General features: G+C 38.9%; 1 protein-coding gene across 1 annotated transcript in view; it reads left to right on the top strand.

Annotated features, from left to right (window-relative positions):
* LOC127801352 (uncharacterized) overlaps nt 1-24,566 on the top strand; it is a 33,875-nt gene that overhangs the window by 2,967 nt on the left and 6,342 nt on the right. The window contains exon 3 of the mRNA XM_052336371.1: nt 6,138-6,733. Coding sequence (XP_052192331.1) covers nt 6,138-6,733 — 596 coding nt within the window. The remainder of the gene's footprint in view (nt 1-6,137; nt 6,734-24,566) is intronic.

Raw genomic sequence — 24,566 nt, 5'->3', positions numbered from 1 at the left:
TTTTTTACTTTCAAAATGCAAGAAGGGTAGAAGCTTCAAAATCATATTGATGAATTTAACAAATTGTGTCTTGATTTGGAAAACTTAAGTATATCACATGAAGAAGAAGATAAGGCCCTAATTCTGTTGCATTCATTGCCGAAGTCATATGAACATTTTGTAGACATTTTAAAGCATGGAAGAGATACCATATCTTTAGAAGATGTTATAGGTGCCCTTAATTCTAAAGATTTACAATAGAAAGTAGAATCAAAGAAAGCTGCTGGTGATGCCCTTTCAACTAGACATAGATCCGAAAAGAAAGACCCTAAGGCTAAAGGAAAGTCTAGATCGAAGTCCAGAAATGGCAAGAAAACATTTAGATGATTTCATTGCCATGAGGAAGGACATATAAAGAAAAACTGTCCTAAAAGAAAACAGGATTTTTCAAATAAAGGTAAATCAGAGTTTTCAAACTCAACTTGTGAGTTAGACTATGATAGTTCGGATGTTCTAGTGGTTTCAAGACATTCGGATAAAGTGGTATGGGTTTTAGATTCCAGATGTTCTTTCCATATGTCACCTCACATAGAATGGTTCTTGAATTATAAAGACATGAGTGAGGGGAAGGTTTTACTCAGAAATAATCAAGAGTGTGGGATAAAGGGGATTGGGGACATTAAGTTTAAGATGTTTGATGGATCAATCAGAACTTTGACATCTGTAAGGTATGTCCCAGAACTTAAAAGAAATCTGATCTCCCTAGGAGAACTAGCTAAGAATGGCTACAGTTTTGGTTGTGGGGATATTCTTAAAGTAGTTAAAGGTTCGCTTATATGTATGAAGGCAATCCTTAAAAATGGAATATTTGTTATGATAGCTTCCACAGTATGTGGAGATGCAGCAATAGGGGAAAAGGCCTATGAACTATCAAAACTATGGCATTTTAGGATGGCGCATATAAGTATCCAAGGGCTAAAAGAGTTGGTTAACCAAGGGATCTTAGGTTCTGGAAAAATGACAGATTTAGATACATGTGAAACTTGCATCTATAGAAAATCTATGAAAACAAAATCCCCTAAGAAAGCATTGCATATCACTAAAGGTCCTTTAGAATATGTCCATTCGGACTTATGGGGCCCTAGTCAAACTCCAACTCATGGTGGAGCTAGGTATTTTCTTTCTATTATAGATGACTATTCAAGAATGGTTTGGGTTTCTGTTTTAAAAACAAAAGATAACACTTTTGATGCTTTTAAAACCTGGAAAATCATGATTGAAAACCAAAAGGGTGGAAAATTAAAAATCATTAGGACTGATAATGGCTTAGAATTTTGTAATAAGGAATTCACCCAATTGTGTAATGAAAATGGCATCTTAAGACATCTTACTGCCCCTGGAAATCCTAAGCAAAATGGCCTGACCGAGCGCATGAATAGAACCCTTCTTGAAAGGGTAAGATGTATGCTATTCCATGCTAGGCTTTCAAAAGCATTTTGCGGAGAGGCTGTTGTTACAGTAGCATATTTAATAAACAGGTCACCTTCATCAGCTTTAGAGTTTAAAACTCTTTATGAAATGTGGTATAACCATAAGCCAAACCTAGATCACCTTAGGGTATTTGGGTGTATAGCTTATGCACATATAAAACAAGGAAAATTAGAACCTAGGGCTAAGAAGTGTGTGTTTATTGGTTATCCATTAGGGGTTAAGGGATATAAGTTGTGGAATTTAGAAAAAGATATGCCTAGAACCATGATAAGTAGAGATGTAACCTTTAATGAAAATTCATTTATCGATCTAGAAAAGAAAAATGAGGATAGGGAAGGGAAAGCTAAATCCATAAATTTTGAACAGCAGCAACAGGATGATGTTACTGCTTTCAATTATCCCTTAGAACCTTTCTAGGACCAGCCAAGTGCTGGTGAAGAATCCTCGAGCCAAGATAGTCTTGATAGATCTATAGAAGTTAGGGATTCATCTAGTTATGATGAAGATCAACACATGGACAGTGTTGGTTCATCTAGTACAACAGGAGATCCAATTGGAGATAGGTATAATGTAGGCAGAGAAGAATAAGCAGGCCCCCCAGTCAGATATGGGTTTTCGGACCTGGTAGCATATGCTCTATTAAGTGTAGAAGAAATAGCAGGTGAAGAACCTCAAACTTATGAAGAAGCTGTAAGTTCTAAGGAAGCTCAGAAATGGCAGGAAGCCATGGAAGCTGAGATGGAATCCTTAAGAAAAAATGGAACATGGGTGTTAGTGGATAGACCCTTGGGAAAACGGATTGTAGGCTGTAGGTGGCTATTTAAGGTAAAAGAAGGAGCTGGAGATAGCCTTAAACCTAGATATAAAGCTAGGTTAGTAGCTAGGGGTTTTACCCAAGTAGCAGGAATTGATTTTAATGAAGTGTTTTCCCTAGTTGTAAGGCACACTTCTATAAGGATTCTTCTAGCTATGACAGCTCATCTTGACCTTTACCTAGAGCAGATGGATGTTACCATAGCATTTCTTCATGGCGAATTAGAGGAAGAAATTCTAAAGAGTCAGCCTAGAGGATTTGAGGTTAGGGGCAAAGAAGACAAGGTTTGCTTGTTAAGAAAGTCCTTATATGGACTAAAGTAGTCCCCTAGGCAGTGGTATAAGAAATTCGATTCCTTTATGATAAGTCAAGGGTTTAGAAGAAGTTCTTTTGATTATTGTGTCTATCTTAGGCATATTTCCACTAAAATAGCAATTTATCTCTTGCTGTATGTAGATGACATGCTAATAGCAAGTCACTCAGCAACTGAAATTCAAAGTTTAAAACTTAAACTTAAGTCAACCTTTGAGATGAAAGAACTTGGAGAAGCCAAGAAGATTTTAGGAATGGAAATTCATAGATATAGGCATAATAAATCTCTCCAGCTATCCCAGAAAGCCTACTTAGAGAAAATTATGAGAAAAATTCATATGTTAAATGCAAAAGTAGTAAACATACCATTTGCTCAACATTTTAAACTTTCTCATGCCCAATCTCCAACAAATGAAAAGAACCTATTAGAAATGAAGAAAATCCCCTATTCTAATGCTGTTGGTAGCCTTATGTATGCAATGGAGTGTTCTAGGCCGGATTTAGCACATGCCATGAGTGTGATAAGTAGATTTATGGCAAATCCAGGGAAGGAACATTGGACAACAGTTAAATGGGTATTTAGATATCTAAAGGGGTCAATTGACATGGTTTTGATTTATGGTGGAACTGATGACTTTAAAAAGCCAAACATTATAGGATATTCATATGCAGATTATGCATCAGACTTCAATAAGAGAAGATCAACAATTGGCCATGTATGTCAATTGTGGAAATCTATAATTAGCTGGAAATCTAATCTTCAACCAGTTGTAGCTCTATCAACTATAGAATCTGAGTACATAGCTGTAACTGAGGTTGTTAAAGAATCTTTGTGGTTGAAAGGTTTGATTAGTGAATTCCTAAGATATGATGTGAAGGTTATTTTAAAGTGTGACAGTCAAAGTGCCATTCATTTGGCAAAAAATCAGAGTCATCATGAAAGAACAAAACACATTGACACTAGATACCATTTTATAAGAGAAGTCCTTGAGAAGAAGGAGGTTGAGCTTATAAAAGTTGCTGGAAGTGAAAATGCTGCAGATATTTTCACTAAGGCTGTCCCAATGTCCAAGTTACTTCATTGCTTAATGCTGTTACAGTTTGATGTGTTTTGATTGATGTGTTTTTCAGGTTATTCAAGAAGTGAGCAGAGTTAGAAGGCTGAAGTTCTAGGATTACTTAGAGCAAAATGGTGGAGATTTGTTACTGTTTTGCCCAAAGTAATAGGATGCTGGAAAGATGAGAGAAATAAGAAAGAAATAAGAGATGTCTTGGCGGCAGTTAGTTATTAGGATTTAAATGTAACTAATTGTTATGTCTAAGGGTAGTTTTGACTTTTGTAAGTTAGTTATATATCCTTAGGTAGTTCCGCCTCTCTAGTCTTAAATAGAAGGGTACGAAGGTCAGTCTCATTCATTCAATCAATTGTATCTTTCATTCCTTGTGTTCGAATTCAGTGAGAGGCGAGAAAGAGAGCTGTGAGTTTATAGTTCTTGTTGTCTTCGGTTAGAGTATTGTATTCGAGAGGCAAGGTGAGGTGAAAGAGGGGTATTTCTTGTACTGGTTTTTCATACGGTTCTAGTGGATTGATTGCTTCTTGGATTGCTGGATGTAGTGTCATGTAAATGGCATGAACCAGGGTATATCGTGTGTGCTGCAATCTGGTTTGATTTTCTTTACTTTTCAATTTCGTGTTTATTGCTTACTTTATGTTTTAGAACGCTGTTTGAATTTGGTGAGTTTTGAGTGATTCTTGAGAGATTATAGTTCTCGGTTTAACATATACCATTATTTCCAATCAGAAGATTATATAGCTATATGTTATATAACACAATTATAGCTATCAATTTGCCGTTGGTAATAGCTACCAATTGTTCCAGATTTATAGCTATCAACACTTTGCTTTAATGTTTTAGAATTTGATATATAAGGTTTAGTCTTTTTTCAATCTTTTTAGGTTTTGAAATTTGTTTTAATCCTTTTATTTTTATTGTTATTTGGCTTTAATGTTATAAGGCACAAAAGGCGGGTGCCTCAGCGCCTAGGCAGGCGCCTCATGGATGTTCCTTGCCTTGGCTGTGTGGAGGGGCACAGAGCTGTCCCTCTTTGCACCTCGTCCCTAGGTGTTGCCTTCCACTACTTGCATCTTTTTTTATTGAACCCGGCTTGAATCAAGGACCTTCTTGTTTGTTGTCAAGATAGCAATTGTTTTAAAGCTACGCTCGAGCTTCAGTTTTTTATTTATTTATTTAAATAAAGGTCTTATATATTCTTGTTGGCATCGCGGAAGCTGCTTCTGGAGGCCCTGACATATTATTTCCATTTCTTTGAAACTTTGTAAGGAAACATGTTTGAATGTTAGAAAATAAGTCTCTATAAAAGGCCTCACAGTTTCATTACTTTTTGATTAGTTATGCAAGAACAAGCTCTATTCTATAGTTTCTAGATTGAAGCAAAGGGCTGTTTTTTTATGTCAAATGGGTCTGGGTAGAACTCACTCCTAAAAGCTAGCTTAGAGGAGGAGAGTGCCCAAACCGCATATAAACAACATAACAGTCCAATAACTTGGTGATGCGGGACAAATGCAACTTTAACACCCTCCCCCACGTGTAGCGTGGAAATACATATGGACAGGGTCCAAACCCAACACTGCAAACAAAAGCCTGCTCTCTGATACCATGTTAAATGGGCGTGGGTAGAACTCACTCCTAAAAGCTAGATTAGAGAAGGAGGGTGCTCAAACCACATATAAACGACATAACAGCCCAATAACTTGGCGATGCGAGACAAATGCAACTTCAACACTTTAAATTTCTGTAAATAATGCAGCCAGGCGTAGTGAGGGAATTCCAAATGGAAGCGAGTGATTGTGGCCACATTGAGGTAGTGGATGAGTTCTTGTCTTTGATCTAATTGTTTGACAACTTCCATGCTTGAGTGGTTAATGACTTAATGTTTAACTGGGTTATGATCTGTTTGACTTGTCAAAACAAGAATAAATAAAAAAGATCAGTTTGCAGCTTGGATAGGGTATTTTATCACTTGGAACTTAACAGCTGAAAATATGAATCCCATTTAGTCTTCCCATTTACTCCTACTAGTAATTATTTTGATGTCCATATATTCTGACCTGATTGTGCAGCATGATGCCACTATTTTTAAGTTTTCCCTGCCCTTCCCAGCTGGTCTGCTGCAGTGTTCAAAGCTTAGTAGTGATATGTATAACTAAATGTTATTTAATTAAGTATAGTTGGGGAAGAGGGGATTGATTATGCACTATGCTAGTTCCTAGTTCATTTTTGTATTTCTTTTGGTAATGATACCTTATCTAGTAAAAGTTTTATCTTTTGGTGTTCTGATTTTTTGAAATCTTTGAATTGCATGCAATCCAAGTTCTAATCTATACCTACTGAAGCACTGCAACCAGGTGCCATAGTTTGTGTTGTGATTGTGCTGCGTAGTTAATGATTTACTTTGATACTGGAAATTGGACTTTGCCCTGTTCTCTAAGAAATTTTGTTCCTTCTGTTATTTGCCGCAGAAAGTATGCAAAGGAACTGTGAGGTATCCACAAAATGCCTCCAGATCAAGGGGTACCCTTACACTCTGCAGTGTAATGGGACTCCTGTTGAAGGATTTCCAGAACTCAAAGAGGAAGTGTATGCTCATCCAGGAGGAAGTACTGTTGACCCAGACAAGTCCTTAAACTGTGAATCTCGTGTATCTGCTAAAGAAATTCATAAGAAAATCACCGGCCCAAATGATATCAGCCCATTGTTGAATTTTCATCCAGACTCTAACAATGTTCATCACTTCCAATTGAATGCATTCGAGGGCCATTTTTACTCATTCCTACCAGATAACCGTTTTCAGTATGCTCCATTCAGTTTCGTCCCTCAAAGTTACCCACATGAGTTCCACTTTCAAGATTTTCAATATTTTGTGGTTATAGACTTTGAGGCTACATGTGACAAGGAAAAGAATCCTCATCCACAGGAGATAATTGAGTTTCCATCTGTGATAGTTAGTAGTGTGACTGGGCAATTGGAAGCTTGTTTCCAAACATATGTGCGGCCAACATGCAACCAGATTCTGACTGATTTCTGCAAGGATCTCACAGGCATACAGCAAATTCAGGTTTGTTCAATATTATGACTATCAGTAAATATTCTAGAAAATCAATTTTTTTTTTTTGTTTTAGTTACACATTGATTTAATTTTTCATGTCTATTTGATGTACAATGTGACAATATGCCTATCACATGGTACTTCTAGTACTTTAAACAAACTGTTAAACCACATAAACTGACTGGACATAAACTGACTGGAAATTCTTTTACAATTTTTAAATTATGTGATGATAGATTGTGTTGAAAGGCTGATTCTGTCACCTCCAAATTTCCTCTAAAGTTTATTCTATCATGCACTTTTTCGTGAATACCTGTTCTGGTTTCCCCCCTCTTCTGACCGGACATTCAGCCAATATGTTTTTATTTTCATCAGAATTCTATATGTGAAATTTCTATGAAGTTTCTTGGAACCATTTGTCACTAACTGATGAGGTAGATGGTTGAGTGAATGCAAAGTACTGTGACTGATGGATAATGTTCAACGTAGACTCTCTAATAGCTTTCTTTTATTGGAGAGGAAAAAGATTATATGAATACAATCATTTTTCTTTTTATATTCTATTTTATTGAGAAAGGCATCCTTATTGGGATACTACTATTTTATATATAAATAAGAATTTTTCTTGCTTTCTATTGTACTGTAGTGATGGATAAAGATAGACACAGCCTTCATGTTCTGGAAAGAATATTTTTGTTATTTTTATTATGCATCAGAATTTGAACAGTGCATAAGAATGCTGCAAAGTATGCCTTTTATCCTTAATGGCTTATGGATGTTTTGTGCTTAAAATAATTATATGTTGATAGCATTATTATATAGCTCTGCATATGAGAGTTGGATCAGCTGATATTAAATATTATGTTGTGATGGGGATGAAGGTAGAGGAGTGATATCATTGGAAATTAAAGGAAGTATGGAAAATTGCATCATCTGAATACCACTCGAGAGGCTGATTAGCTCTATGATTTATTATTGCTGGAGCTAGGATTGGTTTTTCCAATTTTATGTGAGGGTGCCCTTCTTAATATGTGGGACAACGGTCGCCTTCCGTTTATTTAAGTTCTCCCTATGAAAGGTGATCAGTTGCTTTGGCTTGCCAACAAATTTGAGTGGATTTTTGGAGGTTCAAGCAGTGATGACTTAGTATATCATCAGTGTTATTAGTTGTGGATTTTTAAGATGTGGAGTAATTGAGTCAATATTCCAAAAGTTTAAGAGATTTTTCATTTTTCTTTTTTGTTTTCGGTTTGACCATGGAAGTGCTTGATGTAGTAAGCGTGGTTGCCTAATTCTTACTTCCCGTTATCAGTAAGGATACGTTTAGTTGGGTGAAATGGAGGGCAAGGGAAAGGGAATGAGAATGGGATTCCCACAAAAGTTTGTTCAGTTAGTATGAAGGAATGGAATGACCCATTCCCTCAAAATGATGGAAAGGCTTTTTATCACAAAATGGATGTAAAGCCTTCTTGTTCCATGGAAGGGGTGGTATGATGACATTTTTACCCCCACATTTATCTCCCTATTACAAAATGCCACATATATAAATGTGCACTAAACCATTTTTCACTTTTTCATCAACCCATCTGTCAAGCCCCAAGAATTGGGCTTTGACAATTATGGAATTTTAGACATAGAATAGAATAGGATGAGAGAGAGAGAGAGAGAAGAATAATTTTGTTATTCAATGCCCTTCTCCTACCTTCTTTAGTTACATATATAGTTTCCTTTTAATAGTCACTCAACTCCTTAACTGTTTACAACCTTCCCATAACTACCATCTAACTAACTATTATAGTTACTAACTGTTACAACTATAATTTATTGATATTCTCAGACTGTTACAAATGTAATTTATTGATATTCCCAGAATGTTACAACTGTAATTTGTTGATATTCCATTTCTACCCCTGGGATCGTGACAATTCCCCCCTCCCCCTAAACAATTCTTGTCCCCAAGAATTAGAGTAGACCCACAGCCCCAGGAAATTGCTTCAACAAGTCAGGTAGATTTTCCCCAAGTGGTGTGCTCCAGATGGAGGTGGGACCACTGTACCTAGACCTGAGTTAAGGGCAGTGATCCTTGGTAGATGACCTTTTCTCCACAATAGCCCGAGGTTGAACCACTTCTTCTTCCATTTCTTCAACTGTAGGTGGCAAATCCTGACTCACATTAACCAGAGGCTCCTTAGCTTGCTTGAGCAAGGAAACATGAAACACGGTGAGAATTCACTCCCTCTGGAAGTTGCAACCTGCAAGCAACTTTGCCCCCCTTGGCCACTATAGTGTAAGGCCCAAAATACTTAGGACTCAACTTAGAAGCTGGAATAGATGTATAAGGTTGCTGTAAAAATTGTCTAACCATAAGACCCCCCCCCCCCAAAAAAAAAAAATTTGAACGACCTGTCACTTCTTTTTCTGTCAGCTACTTGCTTCATATGATTTTGGGCAGTGGTTAATTCCTTGTTGAGAATGGTCAACATCTGCTGCCCCTTCTGCAAGTACTGTCCTACTGCAGCCATAGTAGGATTTGTACTTGAAAGAGTAGTCAAAAGGGAGGGTTTGTAACCAAACATAGCCTCGAATGGACTCCTTTTAATAGCACTGTGGTAACTGGAATTATACCACTAGGGATAGCCACTTGTTCTGGCTTCTAGGTTTAGTGAAACACATGCAACACAAGTCTGCCTCCACACACTGATTAACCTTCTCTGTTTGGTCGTCTGTTTGTGGGTCATATGGAGTAGACATATGCAACCCCACCCTTAACTTCTTGAATAATTCTTGCCAAAAAATACTTGTAAAAATCTTATCTTGGTTAGACACAATAGAATTGGGTATTCCATGGATTTTAGCCACAGAATCCAAGAATACTCGTGCCACCTCCGGAGCTGTAAATGGGTGTGTCAAGCTGATAAAATGGCCAAATTTGGTCATACAGTCCACTATCACCAAGATAACATCCTTGCCTTCTGATCTTGGTAATCCCTCTACGAAATCCATAGAAATACCATCCCATGCTTGCTCAGGAATGGCCAAGGGTTGCAGCAACCCAGGGTAAGACACCTGCTCTTGTTTGCACTGCTGACATATGGCACATGACAACACAAATTGCACCACATCCTTCTTCTCCCTAGGCCAAAAAAATAGTTGTTTTATCTTTTGATTAGTCACTCGCACTCTTGAATGACCTCCTAAAGGTGAGCAGTGGAGTGCTTTCAAGATCCTTTCTTTAAATGATTGGTCATCCCCTACCACTGCTGGCATGAGGAAATTCAAGAGAAAGGAAAAAGCCAGCTATGGCTGCTTCTAGAATGCTGAAAAAAAGCCAACTATCACATGTTGAAATCTTGGGTCAAAGAGGGCTGGCAAAATAGCTGTTACAGCTGTAAATATTGACATTTAAATGGCAGAATCTATGGAAGCAATCAAGGATGACTTTTTGTACTAATTAGGATGACTTTTGTATTCTTTTCTTTCGTTTAAAATTCCTAAGCTATAAATTATGTGGTTATAAATAGAGAATAACCCAAAGGGGCAAGTGTCTTAGCTTGCTACTATTTTTTACATGGTATCAGAGCCTTACTTCTGAAATTATTCTAGCCTTCATTGCCTTTCAGCATTCTCCGGCTCTTGTTGGCTTTTATTGCCATTCCCCGGCCATTGGTGCCCTCAAAGTCCTACCCATCATTTTGCCTTAATTGCAATAGACTACTCCATCCACTTTTCCGATCATGTCTGAAATCTCCGAGATGACTCCAATTATGACTTCAGAGGGGACCAACATGGTTGATACTTCAATGGGAAGCTTGCCTACTGGTGATCAACCAGGGATACACCAATCTTACCAATTGGATGGACGAAATTACCTACAGTGGGCTCAATTGGTAAAAACTTTTCTAAAGAGGAGAGGGAAGTTATATCACTTGACAGATCCAAGCCCCAAGGCATCAGATCCTGGGTTCCTAGCTTGGGATATAGAGGACTCCATGGTCATGTCATGGCTATGGAATGCCATGCAACCTGAGGTTAGTAAAAATTACATGTTTTTATCCATTGCTCCATATGAGAGACAATTAGGTGTACGTACTCTAAAGTCCAAGATGCTTAAGTTATTTTCGAGGTTAAGATGAAATTGAGTAGCACTAAACAAGGGGCCTTAACAGTCACTGAGTACTATAACAAAATGAATGGGTATTGGCTGGAACTTGACCACTACCAAGACATTAAAATGGTTTGTGGTACAGATGCAACCACTCTCAATTCTTTTCTTGAAAGAGATAGAATTGTGGAGTTTTTGGCCGGACTCAACATTAAGTATGACCAGGTAAGAGTTCAAATTCTTGGAAGATAAAAGCTTCCATCTCTTAATGGTGTTTTTTTAGTTGTTCGAAGTTAGGAGAATAGGAGAATAGCAATGCTGGGGGAAATCAATTATGAAGGATCAACCATGTTAACTGATAAAGGAGAAGGGTCAAGGTTCAAATCACAAGGAGGAAGGACTGATGGGCAATTTAAGTCACACGGGAAGGACGGTTTGTGGTGCTCCTACTCTAAAAAGCCGAAGCATACTCAAGAGACCTGCTTCAAGTGACATGGGAAGGAAGTTGTGCTACCGAAACTAAGGGGATTTAGAAATATATCCTCTAAGAATCAGGCCTATTTTAACAATAAGCAAGAAGAGATTGTGGAAAAAGTAGACTCGATGACTGAATTGGAGCTGAACCAACTGAATGCTGATGAAATCAATAAGCTCAAGATGTTCTTGAAAACCATTCAGGATGGATCATGCTCCATTGCCCAACAAGGTAACTAGCCAAGTAATAGCTTTAATTCTAATTTTTTAACAGCCTAAAAAACCGGTAGGGGTGATGTATGGATTCTAGACTCGGGAGCTACAAACCACATGTCTCATAGCCCCACTGTTTTTGACACCTACAAGCCCCTTGAGACACCCAAACATATTCAGATTATTATTGCTAATGGGACATCTATTCCTATCAAAGGTCAAGGAAGGGTTACTCTTAGTCCTAATCTTCCTGTTAAACAAGTTTTACATGTCCCTAACTTGTCAACCAACTTGATTTCTGTCTATCTTAGGAATAGTTTTACATCTATTCCTAAGGATCTTAATTGTCATGTTATTTTTTCCCCCTCACTCTTGTGAATTTCAGGAACTGGCCACAGGGAGGATGATTGGTGCTGTTGAGGAGAAGAATGGGCTGTATGTTCTAAAGAGGGAGATCTTGCAACCTAACAGAACTCAGCCTAAAATAGCCTACACATCTCAGTCTCATTCATCCCATGTTGACATCTGGCTTCATCGTTACTAGCTAGGGCATCCACCTTTTCATTTACTAAAAATTATGTTTCTTGATTTATTTAAGCAAGTAGATCCTAGTACTTTACATTGTGATGTATGTGAAATTTCCAAACATCATCGAGTTTCCTATCCTGTTAGTAATAAAAGGTCTTTTCACCCTTTTGCTCTAATTCATTCGGATGTTTGGGGACCATCTAGGACTCTCAATTGCTTTGGGGCTAGATGGTTCATCTCTTTTATAGATGATTGCACTAGAATGACTTGGGTATTCCTTCTAAAGGATAAGGCTACTGTTAGTATTGTTTTGCCTCACTTTTATTCAATGATTTTGACTCAATTTGGCTCTCTTATTAAAAAATTTAGGATTGATATGCAAGGGATTATTTTAATCAGCACTCACACACCATTTTTTTCTAGCAAAAAAGGGTTATCCACGAGTCTTCCTGCATCAACACTCCACAACAAAATGGAGTGGCTAAGAGGAAGATGAGACACCTCCTAAATGTCACTAGAACTCTCCTTCATCATCATAATATTCCTAAAAATTTCTAGGGAGAGGCAATCCTCACTGCAGCCTACCTAATTAATAGGGTACCATCTAAAATTCTTGATCATCACAGTCTTTTCCAGTGTCTTTCTTCTTATTTTCCTTACATTAGCTTGTGTACCCCTCTTCCTCTTAGAGTTTTTGACTTTTGACTACGTAGCCTTTGTTCACATTCCTCAATAGGCTCAAGACAAGCTAAACCCTAGGTGTCACGAACTCAGAGAATCCCCCTACCCATGTGGACTGGCAGGATGGCATATGATGCTTGTGTGGCCCATAGTACCGGAATGTGCATTGATGGCTCTATGTTTTGCAGGTATTGTCGCTATTCTACCCCAAGTATTGTGTGTGTTGGCATGTGCCAAGCTTGCCTACCACCTATGGGATAGGTTGGCCCTGGGGGTCTCGTGCGCACCGCCGGGAACCTCAGGGTGCCGAATGGGGCGATCCGTTATGAGTGGTATTAGAGCAGGGCTTTGTTGGGATGTTGCGCCACGGAATGCGAGAGATCTTTGGCGCACGTTCCACTGGATGCGATCTTTGGGACTACTGTCAGAAGCATTTTGCCAAGCAAGCTGGTAAGCATGTTGGAAGAGAGACGCTTTGGGATGACGGATGTGGAAGGCCAACTTGTGGAGATTGGACCTGCCATGTTGTCGTTGGGTTCGTGGAGCGCTGAAAAGGGATGTGCGAAAGAGCTTTGATGTGACCCTGGGTGTGCATGGAGTGGCCCAATGGGATGCGATAAGTGTGCGATGCACTGCGGGTATTGGTGTGAGGACTGGCGAGAGGTGCTAGTAGTCACCACTGCGTTTGTGCAAGGGCTAACAAGGGGCTACTAGTCACATGCGTGTGTGGGAGAACCCACCCATCGAGGGGATGGTGCCGTAATTTGTGTGAAGAATTTGTTGCTCTTTCTGTGGGAGGCGCAGGAAGCGAGACTCATGGTTCCGCTACGAAGGCGTTAGCGGATTGGGTGGGGGAGCTTGTCATGGACTCAGAGAATCCCCCTACCCATGTGGAGTGGCAGGATGGCATATGATGCGTGTGTGGCCCATAGTACCAGAATGTGCACTGATAGCTCTATGTTTTGCAGGTATTGTCGCTATTCTACCCCAAGTATTGTGTGTTTTGGTGTGTTACACTAGGGCTCTTAGATGTCTTTTCCTTGGTTATTCTCCTACCCAAAAAGGCTACAAATGCTATCATCCTTCTACTATGAAATTTTTTGTTTCGAAGGATGTGACATTTGTAGAATCTCAACCATTCTTTGGTCCTCCTAACCTTGGTCTACAGGGGAGAATCAATTGAATGGTGACCAAGGTTTAGCTCTTCCTAGTTTGGACTTAACCCCTTTCAAGACATTAGAACCAACAAGTAATCACTCTACCCCTAATCTTGTTCCATTTATTGCTTTAGACCTCTCATCTGATAGTGATAATCACTTAATCCTGCCAAGTGTTTACCAAAGCCCTGATCAAGTAGGTCAGACAGAGACCTCATCCCTGGTAAGGTTCAAGGGCTCTCCTTTTGTGTACCATAGAAAACAACAACCTATGTCTCACCCTCAACAAGGATCAACATTTGATTCCCAACCAGGTACTGAAATGGTTTGCCCTCTTAATCCTGTTTATTCTTTCTCTACTGATTTGGATATCCCTATTGCCATTAGAAAATGAATTAGAAGATGCACTCAACATCCTCTAGCCAACTATCTTTCTTACCATAGGTTGTCCCATAAACATAAAAGCTTCCTGACTTCTCTAGACACCATTGTTATCCCTAAATCAGTGGATGAGGCCTTAAAGGATTAGAAATGGAAGCTAGTCGTGCAGGAGGAAATGAGGGCTTTAAAAAAGAATAACACATGGGATCTAGTGCCTAAGCCAAAGGGAGTGATTTTAGTGGGCTGCAAATGGGTTTTCAACTTAAAATACAATGCAGATGGATATTTGGAAAGGTACAAGGCTCGATTGGTGGCCAAATGCTACACTCAAATTTATGGGATTGACTACTTAGAGACTTTTGCTCCGGTAGCTAAGATGATCACAGTAAGGATTCTCTTATCCTCAACAACTCACTATGGACAACAACTACAACAACTAGATGTGAAGAATGCATTTCTTCATGGCGATTTAGAAGAAGGGGTCTTTATGGAGTAGCCATCAGGATTCAAGGAAGGAAAAGAAGGTGAAGTATGTAGACTTAAAAAGGCCGTCTATGGCCTCAAGCAATCACTGAGAGTTTGGTTTGATAGGTTCTCCAAAGCCATGAAACTTATGGGATACTAGCAGAGTAGGGGAGACCACTCTCTCTTTTTCAAGCACTCAGGGAAGAGAAAGGTGACTGCATTATTAGCCTATGTGGATGATATCATTATAACAGGGGATGACATGGATGAACAATAGGTTCTAAGAAGCAAGTTGGCTTAGGACTTCGAGATTAAGGACCTAGGATCACTCAAATACTTCTTGGGAAATAGAGGTAGCCTACTCTAAAGAAGGTATTTTTCTATCCCAACGCAAGTAAATATTTGTGGAAATATAGAAGCTGCCAAAGATAAGAAAGCCGAAATTCAAGGATATAGAAGTTGTCGATTTGATGAAGATAAGGAAGCCTAAATTCTAGGAAGGATAAAGAGATAAAAGGAGAAGAAGATAAGTCAACTGCATTCCTAAAAATAAGAGATAGTTAGTTTGTATTTTAAATATCTTGTAAATAGAGTAGACTTCTATAGAGAATAGGTATCTTGTATTCATGTATTTATACCCTTTGGCCGAGTGAATAAGATTGACTTCTTTCTCTCAAATATTTTCTACATGGTATCAGAGTAGGTTTATTTTCCTTCTGATTACCAAACCGTAGAGAAGTAGCAGCCGATCAGCTATTACCCAACCACCCTTTACCTAGAATCGTAAGCCTGCTGGTACTTACAATGGCCGGCAGAAGCAGCAGCCAATCCTCTGAGATTATACCCCTGCTGAACAGCAATGCTGTAACCATGGACAACAACAACATGTTCGCCATTACAGGACACAAAGTTAATGGTCAGAACTATCTCCAATGGTCACAATCAGTGTTGATGTTCATATGCGGCAAGGGGAGGGATGACTATTTGACTAAAAGCACAACCATACCGGGAGAAACATAACCAGGGTTCAAGGCTTGGAAGTCCGAAAACAACATGGTAATGTCTTGCCTCATCAACTCTATGACAACCAAAATAGGTGAGAATTTCCTCCTTTATAACTCTGCACAAGAAATTTGGGAGGCTGCTAAGGAAGCATACTCTCATATTGAGAATACTTCAAAATTATTTGAAATAGAAAGCATGCTTGATGATCTAAAGCAAGGAGATTTTCATGTTACATAGTGCTTTAACTCCTTAAACAAGTTTTGGCTTCAATTGGATAAGTGTGATACTATCCAATGGAAGTGTACAGATGATTCAACAAAATACAGGAAGATTGTGGAAGAGAAGAGGCTATACAAGTTTCTTATAGGTTTGAATAAAAATCTATATGGAGTGAGAGGAAGAATTCTTAGTACAAAGCCCTTGCCTAGTCTTAGAGAGGTGTTTGCGAAAGTACGAAGGGAGGAGAGCCGGATGAAGGTCATGCTGAAACCTACCAATCCAGCTTTGTAGCAATCAGCCTTAATCACTCGGGGGAGTCATCAAACCTCATCTAAACAAAAAAGGGGGTGTCCTTGGTGTGATCACTGTCACAAAACAAGACACACCAAAGAAACCTGCTAGGAATTTCATGGGAAGCCACCTGATTGGAAGCCAACACATGAAAGGAAAAGTAAAGGATCTCTAGCTTCAACTGAAGAGACAATTGCAGCTTCATCACCCAATGTTTTCAGCAAAGAACAAATGGAATGGCTTCAAAATATGTTTAGCAAAGCTTAGATCACCCTGTCTCCTACTTTGGCATCCGATTCTATAGCTCATAAAGGTAAATCTCTCCATGCCTTGATTGTTAAAGGTAATTTTTCTGCTATTTGGGTTGTTGATTCAGGGGCTTCAGATCATATGATTGGAAATACCAATCTCCTAACTAGATTTCAACCATGCCACTAAGATTGGGTGGTAAAAATCGCTGATGGATCACTATCACAGGTTGCTGGAGTGGGTTCAGTGGCTGTTTCTACAGATCTAACCTTAAACTCAGTACTTTTGGTGTCAAATTTAGATTGCAACCTATTATCAATCAGTAAACTATCAGTTGATCATAATTGTGTGGTTAAATTCTCACAAAATCAGTGTGTATTTCAGGATCAAATTTCGGGGAGGACGATTGGCAGTGCTAAGTCATGTTCGAGACTATACATCCTTCAAGAGACTACTTCCAGCAATAAACTTGCTCTGATCAGCAAGCATTCCTCATCTAGACCCTCTAGTTATCTATTTAATTTTCATTCCAGCAATAATAGTGCAATTATGTTATGGCACTATAGACTTGGACATCCAAATTTTGTTTATCTTTGAATGTTATTTCCCTCATTATTTGAGAATCAAGATCCACATATGTTGCAATGTGAAGTTTGTCAATTCTCTAAACATATTCAAAATACTTATCCTAGACAACCCTATGCTCCATCTTACCCTTTTTCTTTGGTTCATAGTGATGTGTGGGGGCCTTTTAGGGTTAAAAACATTACTGGGGCTCGATAGTTCATCTCATTTGTTGACGATCATACCCGTCTTACTTGGGTATTTCTCATGAAAGATAAATCTAAAGCTGGTTCTATATTCCAAATGTTTCATTCAATGGTGCAAAGACAATTTAATACCAAAATTCAGATCCTAAGGACTGATAATGGCAAAGAATATTTTAACTCTATTCTTGGTCACTATCTCTCCCAACAAGGCATTATACATCAAAGCTCATGTGTTGATACCTCACAACAAAATGGGGTCGCTGAACGGAAGAACCGACACCTTCTAAAAGTAGTAAGATCCCTATTGTTCTCGACCAATGTTCCTAAACATTTTTGGGGTGAAGCCATTCTTACAGCCACCTACCTTATTAATAGAATGCCCTCACGCATCCTCAAGCATAAAACTCCTAGCCAACTCCTCCTAACTACCTTTCCTCACACTCGGATTCTTTCCCAACTCCCATTAAAAATCTTTGGTTGCTGTCATTTGTCCATGTTCACAACCACCTTCGAAGCAAGCTTGATCCTAGGTCTATAAAATGCATTTCCTTGGCTACTCTCCTCATAAAAAATGTTACAAATGCTACTCTCCCGAACTTCAGAAATTCTTCACTTCTATGGATGTAACCTTTGCTAAAAATCAGTCCTACTATTCCAAACCTGATATTCAGGGGGAGAACACTCAAAATAACTTCTTGGAATATTAGCTTTGGGATATCCTATCCTCACCTATTGAAAATCAGCAACCTACCAGTAACCAGCAACCTCAAGAACCAGTCCATACAGCCCCTAATTTCTCTCCCACCAAGGAATTTCAAGTTTATTCTCGGAGACGGTGTAACCGGAAGGAAAGTAAGAACCAAACATGCCCTAAACCTGATCAAAAGGCTAACCTGAATTCAGATCCTGCAACTGGTGAGAATTCGGACACTATTTCTCTTGATGATGAGGATTTACATTGACCTATTGCTTTGAGAAAGGGAGTAAGATCATGTACACAACATCCTATACAAAATTATATTTCATACAGGAGTCTCTCACCCAAACTCAGTGCATTTGTTTCAAATATGGAGAAAGTACAAGTTCCACACACTGTTGAAGAGGCTTTTCAACACCCTAAGTGGAGGAATGTTGTTCTTGAGGAGATCAAGGCATTGGAGAAGAATAAGACATGGGATATTACTGATTTACCCCCCGGAAAGAACCTTGTGGGTTGCAAATGGGTTTTTACAGTAAAATACAAGGAGGATGGAAGGATTGACAGGTACAAGGCCCGACTAGTAGCAAAGGGGTTCACCCAATCCTATGGTATTGACTATCAAGCATAGTTGTTAAATCGAGAATCGAAATCCTTATTTTATGAATCTTGAATCGAGAATCGAATCGAATCGTAAGATTCGATACACATTCTCAATTTCAACTATAAATAATATATATCCATAGAAAATAAATAATGTGTCCACCATGATCAATTCTTTTAAATATAAATAGATAAATAAACTTCTAAATATATTTGCTAAGTTTAAAATTATACCAAAAGGCAAAAGTATATTCATGTTGCCTTTAAATTCAAATTGCACCAAACCAAACTACTTTCAAAATAACAAGCTAGAAAAAAAAACCTACAACTATAAGGTTACTAATAAATTCCATTGTCCATAATCTTCACTAGTTATCAATCATCTTCATCTTCAAGTTCAAGAGCATCATCATCTTCATCATTTTCATCACCTTCTTTGTTTTCAAAGATAGCCAAATCGAACAAATATTTGATTAAAGCGCACATGCAAACGAAGTCGCACGAATTGGATGAATCAAACGAATCGTGCTATTCATGCGATTCACGGTCGATTCGTCCAATTCATAGTTGATTCTAAGGGATTTTCGATTCACCCTATAAATTCGACTCGATTTCTATACGAATCGAGTCGAATCGTACGATTCGAATCGCGAATCGTACGATTCGAAGGGATTTTAGATTCATCCTATAGATTCGACTTGATTTCTATATGAATTGAGTCGAATCGTATGATTCGAATCGTGAATCGTAAAATTCTAACAACAGTGCTATCAAGAAACATTTGCCCCTGTGGCAAAACTAAATACCATTAGGGTTTTATTGTCTCTAGCAACAAACTTGGATTGACCCTTGCATCAATTAGATGTAAAAAATGCGTTTCTAAATGGTGATCTAAAAGATGAAGTCTACATGGAAATTCCACATGGTTTTGAAACGAAGCTTTACAAGAAACAAAGTATGCAAGCTAAGGAGATCACTTTATGGACTTAAACAGTCCCCGAGAGCCTGGTTTGAGAGATTTACAAGGGCAGTCAAGAAATATGGATATAATCAATTTCAAGCAGATCACGCTTTATTTATCAAGCACTCCAAGAAAGGTAAAATTTACATTCTTATTGTCTGTGTGGATGATATCATTGTTACAAGAAATGACATTGTTGAAATCAAAAGCCTTAAGGAAGTCCTTGCAAGGGAATTTGAAATTAAGGATCTAGGAAGTCTACGATACTTCGTAGGTATGGGAGTTGTAAGGTCAAAAGAAGGGATTTCAGTTTCCCAAAGAAAGTATGTTCTTGATCTCCTAAATGAAACGTGGATGCTTGGTTGCAAACCAGCAGATACTTCTATGGAATCTACAACAAAGTTAGATGTTGGCAAAGAGAGCACACCAGTTGACAAAAGGAGATATCAAAGATTGGTAGGAAAACTTATATACCTATCTCATATCAAGCCAGATATAGGTTTTTCTGTGAGCTTTGTAAGCCAATTCATGAATGATCCCAAAAAAGAGCACCTGGAAGCAGTCTATCGCATCCTCAAGTGCTTAAAATTAACTTTAGGCCAGTGATTAATGTTCAGGAAAACAACAAACCGAGGGATCAGAGTCTATAGTGATGCTGATTGGGCTGGATCAATCCTAGATAGAAGGTCAACCTCTGGGTATTGTTTGTTTGTATGGGGAAATCTAGTCACTTGGCGCAGCAAGAAACAATCAGTTGTCTCTAGAAGCAGTGCACAGGCTGAGTTCAAAGCCATGGCTCAAGGTTTTTGTGAAGGAATATGGCTAAGAAGACTACTCTGAGAATTACAAGTAAATATGACAGAGCCAGTTCAAGTATTATGTATCAATCAGCCATCAGTATTGTAAAAAACCTGGTCCATCATGATTGGACAAAACATATGGAGATTGATAGCCACTTTATCAAAGAGAAGATAGAAGGAGGAGTGTTCAAACTATTCTACACTCCTATAGAAAATCAAGTAGCTAATATTGTAACTAAGGCCTTACCAAGAAGACTATTTGATGAATTAAGCTGTAAGCTTGGTCTCAATAACATATTCAACCCAGCTTGAGGGGGGAGTGTGGAAATATAGAAGCTACCAAAGATAAGAAAGTCGAAATTCAAGGATATAGAAGCTGCTGATTTGATGAAGATAAGGGAGCCTAAATTCTAGGAAGGATAAAGAGATAAAAGGAGAAGAAGATAAGTTAACTGCATTCCTAAAAATAAGAGATAGTTTGTATTTTAAATATATTGTAAATAGAGTAGACTTCCATAGAGAATAGGTGTCTTGTATTCATGTATTTATACCCTTTGGCCGAGTGAACAAGATTAACTTCTTTCTCTCAAATATTTTCTACAATATTGGATCTTTTAAAGGAGATAGGTTTGATGGGAGGAAAAGGAGTGTGCACTCTAGTGGAACCTAATGCTAAATTAGGGGGATACACCAATAGTCCACAAGTGGACAAAGGAATGTATCAGAGGCTAGTTGGGCGGTTGATTTACTTGTCACACATTGGGCCATATATAGCCTATGCAATGAGCTTGGTAAGTCAATTTATGCATTGTCCTACTGAGAGTTATATGCAGACTCTAAGAAGGATATTGTGCTATTTGAAAATGACCTCGGGCAAAGAAATCCTATTCAGAGCAGGTGGTGGTTCTTTTGATATACAAGGGTATACATATGCTGACTATGCTAGATCTCTAATGGATAGGAAGTCCACTACTGGATATTGCATGTTTTTAGTTGGGAATTTGGCCTCTTGGCGAAGTAAGAAGCAAAGCATAGAGGCAAGATCAAGTGTTGAAGCTGAATTCAGGGCTATGGCACTCGATCTATGTGAATTGCTACGGATGAGGATTGTTCTAGCAGACTTGAAGATTACTATTGATGAACCAATTGGGTTATTTTGTGATAACCAATCGGCTATAAGCATTGCTCATTACCCTGTGCAACATGACAGGACTAAGCACATTGACATTGACCGGCACTTTATAAAGGAAAAGCTTGAGAAAGGAATAATTCAAATGCCCTATGTTCCTTTCGAGAAACAGGAGGCTGACCTAACAAAAGGATTGGCAACTAGAAGATTTGAAGACTTAGTATGCAAGTTGGGAATGATGGATATTCATTCACTAGTTTGAGGGGGAGAGTTGGCATGAGGAAATTCAAGAGAAAGGAAAAAGCCAGCTATGCCTTCTAGAATGCTGAAAAGAAGCCAGCTATATCACATGTTGAAATCTTGGGTTAAAGAGGGGTGGCAAAAGAGTTGTTACAACTGTAAATATTGACATTTAAATGACAGAATCTATGGAGGCAATCAAGGATGACTTTTATATTAGGATGACTTTTGTATTCTTTTCTTTTTTTTAAAATTCCTAAGCTGTAAATTATGTGGTTATAAATAGAGAATAATCCAAAGGGGCAAGTGTCTTAGCTTGCTACTATTTTTTACAACCACCAATCTACCTTTATATTGAACCAAACCATTGGCAAGTGTATAACCCAAAGGATTCCCAGGTTGTACCGACAATTGTGTCATCTTCTCCTTTATCCAAGCTATGTGCTCGTAGCCTCCAATTCACAAGCATCCTTTGCTTCTCCTTCTTCCTCTTCTTTGTGACTTTCCATTTGCAATAATTGTTTCCTACATTGATGTCGGGGGGAATACCTTTCTCCATAACGGAAGCATAAACCAAGCTGTCGTTTCTATTTGATAGCCAGGCTTAAACATGCCTCCCCCACTAATGTCCTATTTGATAGCCAAGCTTAAACATGCCTCCCCCACTATTCTGTAAGCTACTCCTAACATATCCCTTAGATATGGCCCTTTGCTTCTTAAAAATCAACTCAAAAGGCCAACTCCTGGAGTCGGGTGTCATGACCCAAGGATTCATAGAAGGACAATATAGTAATAGGTTGATAATAATTATTAGAAGATATTTTAGCATTTGATTAGAAGCACATGGGTGTTGTTATGCAGTTAGTTAGGAGCAAATATGCCTATATAAGGCTATGTAAACGGATGGGATTTGGATACTTGAATTAATGAAATGAAATCTTCAGTCTCTCTCTATAATTCTCTCCATTCAACTTCTCGTTTCTTCTATGCATCACGCCCTCATTTCTCTCCAAATTACTCCCCCATTTCTGTCCAATTTCCCCCTAATTCCTTATGTTCTTGATTCTATTCAATTGGATCTTTTCGATTGCCAATCGTACCCTAGGCTAAGCCCTAGGTACATGACAAATTGTATCAGAGCGGTCCTTCTTTGGCTTTGGTTCATGTAATTTTGGTAGTTGATTCCGATGACTCTTGTCGGAATTGATTGAGCAAAAACTAGGTTCTTCAAACATTGCCAGATCCTTGCGGATCTAACAATATCAGAGACGGTGATTCCAGTGGTGAATTATGGCGTGAGCAAGATCTAGATTCTAAGCAGAGCGGTTGTTCCTTGGCTGTGAGTTCGGAATTCAATAGTGCCCGATCCGATTGAAAGTGAGCCAGTCGGGTGATCTTTGGCGGTCGAGCCGAGATTCCAACGGGTAAGGAAGTGGGTCTGGAAGCAATTGTCGAATCAAGGCAATCACATGTTGGATCCAAAGTATTAGAGGTTCAGTGGGTGTTGCGACTTGGACTTGGAAGTGGGTGTTGCGACTTGAACTGGCAATGAACCTGGTGATTTTGGAATCTAGGGTGATCGCGAGTCCGTAGGTGTTGATGCGGACGGCCAGGAGACTCACTACCAGAGTAGATGGCCCAGTACAAGAGCTCTGTTGTAGTTGGCGAAGCACAATCGCTCAAGGAAGGCATTGTCGAACTCGAAATTGGAAGGTGATAGAGATTGGGTCAGACGTGGAAATAGGAGTCGCGGCCAGTAGGGGATGGTGATTGGGTTGGCAACTTTCCTAGGCGGCTGATGTGAGGCGATTGTCGCCTGTGAATCTGGGCCCTCCTATTCGAATCTTGAGAGGGAAGCAGGTGGTGGCTTCGAAGTTGGAATTTCGGCTGTCAAAATAGATAGCAACAATATCTAGAGGTTGTTTCTCTGCTGATTAGTTGAAACAGTGCCGTGCAATTTTCAATGAGCCGGAGTAGCGTCGATCGAACAAGGAGGCAAAGTTGAACAAAGCATTTCGGCTTAGGAATTGAATTCGATGCAGGTTAGGAGAGTTCTGATAGTGATATCGAGTAGAATTTGAAGGCAAAATCAGATTCAGCTACGATTTTGGAAATTTAGTAGCCAATCAAGGTTCGAGTATTGATAGGAGATTGTTGTGAAATTCAGAAGTGTGTTCGACTTGTGGAGACGAATAGGTCGGCATTACCGACACGATTCTAGCAAGTATAGAGATTGCTTGTAGTAGGCGAGTTAGGAGGTTGTTTATCCATTGCGTTAGGCAGCTTTAATCGGAAACTCAGTTGCAGATTAGAGTGGCACGGCGGATTCCGTGTGAGAAGTGGATTCTTCTAGCTTATCCAGCTAGTTGATTGTTGGCGTTTAAGGCTGTGAGCAAAGGGAACAAGAGGTTGATTTAGGTTTTGAAATTTGGTTAACTTTGTTTGAAGAAGGGAGGCGAAGTAGAGCAAGTGTTCTTCGGTTATTGAATTGCATTTGAGGCAAGTAAAGGAACTGTTACAATGGGTAAAACAAAAAAATGTATAGAACTCTTGCTACTTAGACTTCGAAGTATATTGTTTATGAAAAATCGGCCATGGAAAGCAGTGCAAGCATGAGGCAATTAGAGCCTCAATGGCAGCAGCAGAATGTTTCATTTTCAGTTGGAATGGAGCCTCAATGGCAGCCAAAGAAGGCTGCTTTTTTAGTTGGTAGCAATAGGGATAAGGAGCAGTGTAGCCAGAAGAATCAAACAGGGGGAAAGAAGTTTGAGAATGAGTCTAACTGAAGGGACAAAGGAGCAAGCAGTGGGATTCATGAAATGTGCGAGGAATTCAGTCATATATTCTGCGAGAAGCTGCAGGAGTTTGCGATGATAC

The sequence above is a fragment of the Diospyros lotus genome, chromosome 1 (genome assembly GCF_014633365.1).
Source record: "Diospyros lotus cultivar Yz01 chromosome 1, ASM1463336v1, whole genome shotgun sequence".
NCBI lineage: Eukaryota > Viridiplantae > Streptophyta > Magnoliopsida > Ericales > Ebenaceae > Diospyros > Diospyros lotus.
Note: the sequence above shows the minus strand (reverse complement) of the source record. Positions and strands in the feature narration are given on the sequence as shown.